The sequence below is a fragment of the Corythoichthys intestinalis genome, chromosome 2 (assembly GCF_030265065.1).
Source record: "Corythoichthys intestinalis isolate RoL2023-P3 chromosome 2, ASM3026506v1, whole genome shotgun sequence".
Lineage (NCBI taxonomy): Eukaryota > Metazoa > Chordata > Actinopteri > Syngnathiformes > Syngnathidae > Corythoichthys > Corythoichthys intestinalis.
In genome coordinates, this window is record NC_080396.1 from 9605991 (window position 1) to 9617990 (window position 12000).

At 39.9% G+C, this 12000-nt stretch overlaps 1 protein-coding gene across 9 annotated transcripts in view; it reads left to right on the forward strand.

The window, feature by feature from the left end:
• Positions 1 to 12000, forward strand: part of dzip1 (DAZ interacting zinc finger protein 1) — a 59404-nt gene that overhangs the window by 34100 nt on the left and 13304 nt on the right. For 6 of the 9 annotated variants that reach the window (XR_009061775.1, XR_009061777.1, XR_009061769.1 and 3 more), the window contains 4 exons: positions 3025 to 3410; positions 3495 to 3616; positions 3692 to 3857; positions 8175 to 8372. Coding sequence is in view for 2 of the 9 variants with exons in the window: in XM_057826262.1 (XP_057682245.1) it covers positions 3025 to 3410; positions 3495 to 3616; positions 3692 to 3857; positions 8175 to 8251 (751 nt within the window). In the remaining 7 variants the exon portion in view is untranslated. Of the gene's footprint in view, positions 1 to 3024; positions 3411 to 3494; positions 3617 to 3691; positions 3858 to 8174; positions 10039 to 12000 lie in introns of those variants that run through there. The other 3 variants (XR_009061774.1, XM_057826273.1, XM_057826262.1) reach the window with 2 other exon arrangements.

A 12000-nucleotide genomic window follows, 5' to 3' on the forward strand; every position in this document is an offset into this window, starting at 1 on the left:
CTTCAGTCCCTGACAAAGGTCTTGTCGCTTATCCATTTTGTAGAAACAATTGCTAATAACCTGACTTTTAATTATTCAATTGGTTTCAGAAATGGCTCATATGAAAGCCAAGACCCTCCCAAATGATGTTGAGTGTACAAAAATATATATTTGTTCCACTAAAAAAGATTTATCATTTAATGTAGACATAAAGGTCAAATTTTGGCAAGACAAAAGTTTTGTCGCCGATAGAAAGTGTGAAAATTGAACAAAAAATGTACTTCAAATTAAAGTTGCACCGATACCAGTATCGGCAAGGGTCACCGATCCGGCCCGAATTGGTGGTATCGGTATCGACGGGTAACAGCATTTCAGGCGCCGATACTATCTACTGGCATCACTTGAGCGCAAATGAACTGTCCTCCCCACGTGAGCTAACTTCCCAAATCCCGATGCATGACATCTGTATGTCTTTGTCTCGAAATTACTAAACGAAAATAACACCTTCGTCTTCAATATTAAGGATATTCACTACAACGCATATCCGCGATGTTATGCTGCTTTTCTAACATGGCATTCACAAACGATTAGCATGCGTGAGCTAACGCCTGCTGTTGTAGCGCCGATGGGATCAGAAAGGTTAAGACCGTGAGAGACTAAGCAAACTCATGGTTTCATGATGAACAATGAGTGGCAAATTAAGAGTGCCGTACTTCAAACTCGTCCTGTTTATGCAAGTCGATTGTCATATGCTGGTGTTGTGCAGTAATGAGCAGAAGTGATTTCTGTGGCCAGAAAACACTCAAGCGGCGCAGCGCGCACACTAGATATCATCAAATAGCAACCTAGATGTGCTACATTAGATCTCATGCCATTAGCTGCGTGAGCCCAGAGCGACGTGTTGTCCATATACTACATTGATGAATTAGAAACCGCCATGACTGAATGGAAGTTAAGCAGGCTAAATCAATCCATACCAGTGACTATAGATAATGCTGCAAATACTGTTAATTCAGCACATGTTACAGATGGACTCGGACCACAAATAGGATGTTTTGCTTATATGGTAAATATAGCCGCTAAGAGAGCTGCAGCAATCAACAGTGTGCCCCACTTTACAAACAGTAAAGATTGTTCTCAGCACTTATATACAAAATTTCTTCAGATCAGTAAGAAGTAAGCACATAAATATTGTGCACTAAAATGCTTGTTTATATGATGGCACTGTTATTTTTGCTTGTTAGCAAAAAAAAAAATAATAATAATAATAATAACAGTTGTATTTTCTGTTTTAGAGCATTAAATGCATGCAATGAATTGTATCGAAAATCGTACCGAACCATGACTTAACTGTATCGTTGCACCCTTATACGTAAATATGTGTATATATATATATATATATATATATATATATATATATATATATATATGTATATATATATGTATATATATATGTATATATGTATGTATATATGTATGTATATATATATATGTATATATATATGTATATGTATATATATATATGTATGTATATATGTATATATATATATATATGTATATATATATGTATATGTATATATATATATATATGTATATATGTATGTGTATGTTTTCTTTTTTGCAAACAGAGTGGTATCGGAATGGTATCGCTATCGGCCGATACTGCACAGCCAGGTATCTGTATCGGTATCGGGCCCAAAAAATGGTATCAGTGCAACACTACTTCAAATACAAAAACAATATGTTACATAACATAAGCGAATTAAGTAGTGGTGCTGTGTGTGTTTTAAATGTAATATTTTGTATGACGTCCATGGGCTTCGGCAAGGACTGCATCCATGTGGTTCGGCAAAGATTCATACAATTTATTGATGAAATCATCAGGAACATCAAAGAAAGCTGTCTTGCATGCCTCCTAGAGTTCATCAACATTCTTGGGTTTCATCTTCCATGCTCATGCTCAATGATGTTCATGTCTGGTGACTGGGCTGGCCAGTCCTGGAGGATCTAGATCTTCTTTGCCTTGAGGAGCTTTGAGGTAGAGATTGAAGTATGCGATGGAGTACCATCCTGCTGCAGAATTTGTCCCTTTTTATGGTTAGGAATGTAAGAGGCAGCTAAGATTTGTTGATATTTCAGACTATTTATCTCTAAGGGTGCAGACAATTAAAAAAAAAACGTGTGGCATTTGCCAAGGCCCACAGCCTGTCAAAAGGATGGACGCTGGAAAAGTGGCAAAAGGTGGATATTTCAGATGAATCTTCCATTAAATTACACCACAGTCACCGCAAATATTGCAGGAGACCTACTGGAGCCTGCATGGATCTGAGATTCACTCAGAAAATATTGAAATTTGGTGGTAACAAAATCATGGTCTGGGGTTACATCCAGTATGGGGTTGGGCGAGAGATCTGCAGGGTGGAAGACAACATAAATAGTCTGAAATATCAACAAATCTTAGCTGCTTCTTACATTCCTAACCATAAAAAGGGACAAATTCTGCAGCAAAGTAGTGCTCCATCGCATACTTCAATCTCTACCTCAAACTTCCTCAGGCAAAGAACATCAAAATCCTCCAAGACTGGTCAGCCCAGTCACCAGACATGAACATCATTGAGCATGAGCATGGAGCCAATGGAAGTCATACAAAATATTACATTTGGATCTCACAGCACCACTACTTAATTCGCTTATGTTATGTAACATATTTTTGTATTTGAAGTACATTTTTTGTTCAATTTTCACACTACATTCTGGAGGCGACAAAACTTTTGTCTTGCCAAAATTTGACCTTTTATGTTGTCATCAAATGATAAAGCTTTTTTCAGTGAAACAAATATATTTTTGTACATTCATCATCATTTGGGAGGGTCTTAGCCTTCATATGAGCCATTTCTGAAACCAAATGGATAATCAAAAGTCAGGTTATTAGCAATTGTTTCTCCAAAATAGATAAGCAACAAGACTTTTGTCAGGGACCGTACAGTCAAAATGACAAATGTGATTTGAGGGTTTAATTTGAACAAGACTTTGGTTCTGCCTTAGAACGCCACCTTTCAGTTCTTTTGTGGATTCAGACACAGAGGAGGATGAGCTCCTTCACCATCAGTGGGGCAGACCTTCCCAAGCAAGAGTACTTAGAGAGGATGCAATTGAAACCAATGCAAGAAAACCCAATTTGATCCAGGCGAGACCGGTTCCAACTGGGCTCTCACCCTCCATAAGCCAACTGGCCGTAGGCGTGACCAAGACGGCGATCATGGAGCTAGGGAATGTCGATGATGATGAGGAGGATGATGGTGACGACGATGATGATGACGATTACGCTGATGACTTCTCAGACGTCAGTGAGTTGCAAGAGATTGTTCCCGGGCAACTCCAGAGTTTCAAAGACCAGAATGGTAATGTAAAAAAGACAAGCTTTGCAACAGGTAAGCAGTTCAACTTCTGTATTTGTTAATTGACCAAGTAATGCTAACTATTCATTTGTGGCTGTGTCCTTTTTTTTTTTTCAGAAAACAAAGTCAGTGACCTCGCAAGGAAAATTGAGGAACAGGTTTTAAATAAATCGACAAAGAAACCAGTAGGTGGAGTAAGCATCTTACCGGAGTTGAAAGATGAGGTTCAGGAATTCTCTGTAAGATAGTGACTGTGAACAGCAATGTTTGATAGCTAAAATTTAATGACAATTAATGTTTGACTATTTGGACAGTCTTCAGATCTCGATGAGAGCAGCGAATATGCATTTGATGACAAAAAAGATAAGAAACCGCCTCACAACTCTGGAACGATGATGAAAAGCCAGGACTCAGTCAGCACTAGCGTGTGGGAGTCCTCCACAGGAAAAGACACTTCCTTGGGAAAAGCTCCCAAATCAGGTGAGTGCTTTGCCCATGCACCTAACTGGCTTTTTTCACCCTTTTTAAGCCAATGGATAGAGTCTATGGCTCAATTGACCTTTCGCAAACTCAACGGCACATCGACCAATCGTACGTCCTCGAAACCGTTGTCAAGGGTGCATGATCTGACAAACTATCAGATGCCCCATTGTTTGTTAATTGATTGATTTGGTGTGATTGAGATAGCCAACAGCCATCAGACCTTACGGAAAAGACGAAAAGTATCAACAAGCCGCGAATGTTCAAAGTGGTGAAGCAATGTGCCGATGGAATATCAACAGTGGTATGAAAAAGTATCTGAATCTTTTGGCTCTGATCAAAATCACACAGATGAAAAAACAGTGTCTGATTTAACTAAAACCACCCAAACATTTATAGGTTTTCATATTTTAATGAGGATAGTATGCAAACAATTACATTTAATAATTTGTGGTCCCCCCCTTTGGCAGCAATAACTTCAATTAGACGCTTTGGCCCATTCTTCTCTACAAAACTACTGTAGTTCAGTCAGAAACCTGGAATGTCTGGTATGAAGCGCTGTCTTTAGTTCATGCTACAGCGTCTCAATGGGGTTCAAGTCTGGACTTTGACTTGGCCACTCCAGAACGTATATTTTGTTCTTCTGAAACCATCCTGAATTTGATTTACTTCTGTGTTTTGGATCACTAGCCACGTTTACATGCTGACTTTTATTCATACCGATTCAAATAATTCCGAATGGAAATTTCACATCAGCTGTTTACATGTCACTTCATCTATTCCGATCCAGCGTTTACATGTGACTGCCTTTATTCCGAAACGACGTTTGACAACTGCCGTCTGACATTCGCAGATTAATCAAAACAAAGCGTCACGTTGCAAAACATGGAGCTCGATCGTCAGATCAGCTGCTGTTTTAACTTTTCGAGTGGAAACAAAACTTCAGAATGATACGCCGTTCATTTAAAAAGTTGTGTGGGTGCGCTGTGCGTGTGCTTGGAAGCCATGTTGCAAGTGACGTAAGTAACGTCAGTACGGAGCATGTGCAGAAAGAACGCAACCAGACACCATTTCCGCTGTTTACATGATATAATTTTACTTCTAATCGGTTTGGGAAAAGGAATATTCCACCCCTGTGAATCGGAATGAAATTCCATTCGGTTTGGGCCTGTTCATTCCGAATGAGGTGTTTATATGGAACACATTTATTCGGTTTGAACAAATATTCCGATTGTAATTGGAATATTTGGCTCCATGTAAACGTGGCAACTGTCTTGTTGCAGTGCTCTTTTTAGCTTCAACTGTCTGACAGACGGCCTCAGGTTTTCCTGCAAAACATCCTGATAAACTTTTGAATTCATTCTTCCATTAATGATTGCAATTTGTCCAGGCCCTGAGGTAGCAAAACATTCCCAAATCATGATGCTTCCTCCACCATGCTTCACGCTGGGGATGAGGTGTTGATGTTGGTGAGCTGCTCCATTTTTCCTCCACACATGACGTTGTGCAGGGGTGTCCAAACTTTTTGCAAAGGGGGCCAGATTTGGTGTGGTAAAAATTTGGGGGGCCGACCTTAGCTGACATCCTTCACGTAGAACAATATATTTAATCAGATTTTAGCAAGACATTCTGTGTGTCACATTTGCTTTATTATTCTTTTAAATTAATAATTTCAACAATCTCGCAACTAGCCTTTGTGGCGTTCTCCTTCGACTCTCGGGCTCTTGTGAAATACCGCAGCTGTAAAATTAAACTAGCTTCAAGTTGTTTGAATTTCTCGCTACGTATCTTCTCTGTAATCTTGTCGTACATGTCAGCGTGTCTTGTTTGGTAATATCGCCTCACATTGAACTCTTTAAAAACAGCGACAGTCTCTTTGTGAATGAGGCAGACACAGTTGATGCGTATTTTAGTGAAGAAATGTTCCAATTTCCACCTATCCTTGAAGTGTTGGCCATCGCAGTCAACTTTCTTTTTTGTTTTTTTTTTTTTTTGTTGGTAGTCGTTATTTTAGAAAATTGGGATTAAAGGGTCAACCTGGGTATTGTTGCTTAGAGTGCTGCTGCCTTTTAGTGGGTGAATGAGGAGCAACATTTAGTGTGTAAGCTACTTCATATGCTGGTAGCAGTACTGCTGACCAATTTATTAAGCCTGTGTGCGGGCCAGACATGATTGATTTTATGACAGAGGCGGGGGGCCGGATGAAATTTGACAAAGGGCCGCATTTGGCCCCCGGACCGGACTTTGGACATGTCTGACGTTGTGTATTACTCCCAAACAATACAGCTTTGGTTTCATCTGTTGACAAATTTTTTAGCCAAAACTTCTGTGGAGTGTCCAAGTGCCTTTTTTAAAGAATAATACACAGATCCTGCTTACACAATTAAATTTAATAATTTCTGTGTGGCGCTCTAACTTGAGAAAATCCACCAATCAAGCTTTTGAAAACCGTTCATAAGAAAAAAAAAATTCATTGAGGCATTTCATTTGTAAAATACATGTTAAAATCTTTGTCATTGGGATTGCTTTTCTCTTTAGCAAAGGACTTCTTTTTTCTTCTTTCTTTCAGAAAGAAAGCTGACCAATACGCGGGGTCTGAATGGCAAATTGTTGTTGGATTATTATCTTTAAATACCCGCTACTTTTTGATCAAAATTCTAGCTTTGTATAGGCTACTTTTCCTATTGTTGAAAGCACAAAAGTGTGTAATAAACAACTAGCACATTTATATTTTGCATCTTGTTTTCTTACTGTACCAAAAATGAACTGAACCGTGACCTCAAAACCGAGGTACGTACCGAACTGAGATTTTTGTGTACCGTTAACACCCCTAGTATTTTACCTTTAAGTGAATATGAACTTATTTTGTTTTTATTTTTCATTAACATTTTGTGAACGCACACCTTAGTATCCCAACCCTTTGCTTTACATTAAGTGTTGAACCTGAATGATTTTGCCTCACTAGCTGCAATTTTTTCAAGCCCCAGATGTTGCGCTGGTTTTGCTCTAAAATAAATCACTTAAAACTAGGGTTGTTCCGATCATGTTTTTTTGCTGCCGATCCGATCCCGATCGATTTAGTTTGAGTATCTGCCGATCCCGATATTTCCCGATCCGATTGCTTTTTTCTTTTGCTCCCGATTCAGTTCCAATCATTCCCGATAATTTTTCCCGATCATATACATTTTGCCAATACATTAAGAAAAAAATGAATAAAACTCGGACGAATATATACATTCAACATACAGTACATAAGTACTGTATTTGTTTATTATGACAATAAATCCTCAAGATGGCATTTACATTATTAACATTCTTTCTGTGAGAGGGATCCACGGATAGAAAGACTTGTAATTCTTAAAGGATAAATGTGACTTTGTATATTGTGATTAAATATTGTCATCTAGTGTATTTGTTGAGCTTTCAGTAAATGATACTGCAGCCATTTAACTTCTGCCCAAATGCATGACGGGAAGTGCACCCATGACTGTGCGTTGGGGCACCAATTGATATATCTTCTCTGCGTTGGGAAAGAATATAGGGTGTTAAGAAAATGAGCAACTACTAGCTTTCTTCCCCATATTGCCTCCCACGTTATTTTTGATTGCTGAGAGAAGTATTGTAAGGCTTTAGCCACATAAAAAATGGCTCCAAAGGCTGTCAAAAGTCTCTCTACTCATTATATGCCGCCTTTTAGCACTATCTATAGGTAAAACGGCGTCTATAGATTGAACACGACGCTGCATGAGTGGGTCGTGCAGCGCATGCGTTAATTATTTAACGTGATTAATTTTTAAAAAATAATTACCGCCGTTAACGCAATAAATTTGATAGCCCTGCTTTAAGCCAAAACTACTCTGGATGAGTGTAAGACATTTTGTCTGTAACGTTAAATACAATTAGAAAACGATTTAAATTAAAAAAAATATATATATATATTAAAAAAAGGCATGTCCGATATTTTTTTGCCGATTCCAATACTTTGAAAATAACGTGATCGGCATCCCGATCAATCGGGACATCTTTACTTAAAACACTCTGATATACTTCTGCCTGCAATGGTTTGTGCCTTTGGAGTCGCATCTTAGCAACTGTATTTAGGGGGGCTGGAGCTTCTGTGAAAGGTCAATTCAATTCACTCATTGCCTGCCCTTGACAACGATAGACGTCCAATCCATTTTGACTTGGAGGGTTGACAGTGATCATTCGTCGCCCGCCTCTCCCAGTCAAAATTGATTGGACGTCTAGCGCTGTCAGTGTCAGCTAATGAGTGCACTACAAAGAGTCAAAAATTGTGCTGTTTTCTTGTGCTTGTAGGATTGCAGGAAGCCGGAACAGGAAGCACCTTCAAGAGCAGTCTGGACCTCAGTGACTCAGAGGATTTAAACATTTAGCAAGATTGCACACTTGCTCATTAGAAGCTATTAAATCGGGTAAATTGGAGCCGCAAAGCACCGACAACGCCAACCTCAAGTCCATATATGATGGGAAATGGACACTACAGAACAATATTAGGTTAGTCTTAGCATTTTCAATATTACTCCACGTGCCAACTGTTTTACACCTTTTCAAGGAAAAAACAGTCATCCATATGAGTAATTTTTGAAATTATTGATTTCTTTTTTTTTTAAGAATACACGTAACTAGCAGTGCAACGGTTCGCGGTTCAAAACCGAACCGAACGGTTCGCCCTGTTCGGTTCAATACGCCTTTATGAACCGCGCCTTTTTGGTTTTGCAATTACAGTAATTTATTCCGAACGCTTGTGGAATGAATTGGTCAAACTCTGTGTGCCTGTGTGTGACGTGAAGCGCAGCTGTGGAGAAATTCCCGCCCCGCAAGTAAATGTCCAATTGCTGTCAAGCACCTGTGTAATAGCAGCCGAGTAACGCCCTCTCTCGCTTACGAGCGAGGTGAAAGTGAAACAAGAAAGAAAACAAAAAAAGTTATGGCGAGCGGAGGAGTCGACAGACCGAATTTTGAGGAAGCACCGGCTTCTTTCAAATCTGCGGTGTGGCAACATTTCGGTTTCCCCGTGGACTACAATGCAGACGGAGAGAAAATATTGAAAAAAACATAAAACAATTTGCAAGCATTGCTCAGCGCTTGTTCCCTATGCTAACGGCAAGACTTCTAACATGACTCAGCAGTCAGCACTTCAGCCGGCATCACCCACAGACATCGTTTTCTCAGAGCAGGACAACCCCGAAGATGACACCAGTGAAAACACACGGGTCTATAGAAGAGGCGTTCCAAAAGCCTTACAATATCAGGTCAGAAAAACACAAGAAAATAACCCATGTAGTGGGGATTTGCATTGCAAAAGATATGCAACCATATTCCGTGGTTGAAGATGCGGGCTTCGTTCATTTAATTGCAACGCTTGACCCGCGTTATATTGTTCCCTCGCGGACATATTTCGCACACAACATAATCCCCGACATTTAAGAAATGGCACGCAAAGCCATTGAAGATGATTTCACGAAAGCACATAGTTTCGCCCTGACCGCTGATAGTTGGACGTCCCGTGCTACAGAGTGCTACTACCTAACTGTGACGGTCCACTATAATTCACACCTGTCAAGTTGTACGGTCTCGTCGTAATTTGTACACGTGAGCACTGGTTTTTAAATGTGTACGCCGTCCGTTACGTTCAAAATCTGCATGTTTTTCGTGCATTGCGTTTTTGTTTTTTTTTCATCCGTTCGGATTTGGTCACCGTTTCTGCAAGGAGCCAATGTTCGTTAATACTTGAATGACACGAAAAAAGTCAGACACGGAGAGGGAAGAGTGTTTGTTGAGACGCTGTAGCAAACGCGATGCTAGGCTAGGTGGCTCCAATTTCCTGACCGTGGCCGACATCATACAATCTACGCCTAGATATCTCATGCATATAGAACCACAAGCGAAATGACACTCGGTAGCGTTAGTAAACAGCCGCCATTTTAGAACAGTATACGTCTCAGAAAGGCTCTGTTGTGGTAAACCTTCCGAGCGAATCTAAGCAACTTTTTATCCAAAATACTCCTAAATCGGCAAAATCTTGACTTTTGAGTCTATCTTTAAAGGATGAAACAGTTTTCACATGTCGAAAGTAGACGGAAGGGAACCAAGGCAAAAACGGGAGCAATTTTATCAACTTTATCGGTTGATTCACAACATTAAATGACCTCCAAACATAGCAAAGGTTACTGTTTTTTTTTTTTTTTTTTTTTTTTTTTTTTTTTAATGAAAAAAAAAACATGAACGGTATCACCAGTTACTTTGCCAAGTAACTTTTTTACTACTGTGTGTGTATTTCAGTAGTCAGTCACTAGACTTGCCAAAGAGCTAAGAGGCATTTTAACAGTCTAAAATGTTTACATTTTAAGTGTTTATTTCATTTTTTTTTAAAGCAAAATAAAGGCAGTTTAAAAAAAAAAAAAAAAAAAAAAAAAAAAGCAAAACACAAACCGAAACCGAACCGAAACCGTGATCCCAAAACCGAGGTTCAAACCGAACCGTGGGCTAACTGAACCGTTGCACCCCTAGTAAATAATCTGCTGTCTATCAGGAAGTAATAGTGTGCCTTACTGTTTTGCCATTTTCTATTTTTTGAAAGTAACATGTTATTTGTAGATGACAATACTTTTTATATTCTGGCATCAATCATTTGACTTCAATCACAGACCCTTTACGTGTATAAATACAGTGCTACCTCTACATACGAATTTAATTCGTTCCAGGACCTGGTTTGTAAGTCGAAATGGTCATTTGTCGAGCGTGATTTTCCCGAAAAGAATACATTATAATTCGATCCTACACTATCATAAACACCACAGGTACAATTACAAACAGCAATTACACATAGCAAAACCATTAAATTATAAATGCAAATCCGATTCCAGGTAGTCCCCGGTTTACGAAGGAGTTCCGGTCCCACTCTGGTGACGTAACCCAAATTTCCTCGTAAATCGGAATTAATCCTTCAAGTACCCCGAAATACCCTCTAAATCTCAAAAGAACTATTCAAAAACATGTAATGTACATCATTTTTCTGTCCTCATAAAGACATTGGAGCTAAGTCCTAGCTTGACAGCAAGCTAAACTGTAATCTTTTCCCTCTCTCTCTCTCTCTCTCTCTCTCTCTCTCCCTCTCTCCCTCTCTCCCTCTCTCCCTCCCTCCTGCCTTCTTCGTGAGCAAATGCGCTCTTTTTTGTGTGTGTGCAAATACGTTATTCGTCTTGTGTACATACGCTCTTACTCACTACCTGCGCCAAAATAAAGGCATTCATCACTATGGTTGGGCATCGAGCATCGAAGGGATCCGGGACTAACACTCCGGTTCTCCCGGAACCGTTCAAATTTTTTCATTTCCATGCCAATTTTCGATGCCCTGACTGCCAACCGGAAAAAATGGCTGACGAATACCACGAAGAAGAAGGCACATGTCGCTTAGCTCAGTTATGAGCAAATCATATGAAGTGGCTATTTTAGCTTAGCACAAAAACGTGTTGCTTCGCTTCACATAACTGACAACAAACTAGGACAATAAACACATCGAAATGATATCAGACCCTCTGTTAATATGTGCAAACTTACAGATTTGTTTTTTTTCAAGGGTTCCCAACAATGTGTCGTGCAGAGGAGGTGTCTCGTCTGTATACCTTAGGGATTCTTTTCCCAGTAAAGTACCGTATTGGCCCGAATATAAGACAGTGTTTTTTGCATTGAAATAAGTAGAGCTGTCCCGACTAGTCGACGTCATCGATGACCTAAATGTGTCGACGGGCAAAACATACCGTCGACGAGTAATGACGGGTGAAAAAAAAAATTATATGTGGATAAAGTTTAGAATGGCGGGCGCTTGCGATGCAAGCGGTTGTTACTAACTACCCCAAGGGGACCGCTGTTATTTCAATGTGACCCGCATTGTCAGATTGAGCAAAGAGGAAGAAAGTGGGCGAGCGAGAGAGAGGGAGCGAGAGAGAGGGAGTGAGATCGGTGATTTGGGAAAGTGCGCGGGTAGCGCGGAGTTAAGTGGCTGTACCCCCTACATTTTTGTTTTGGTCAATAAAAGTATCCATAAAGAGCCATCCGACGCCTCTTGGTGTTTTTATGCATGCAGCCGCCTTCCTGAGGAGGACATGGGCCGGACCGACGA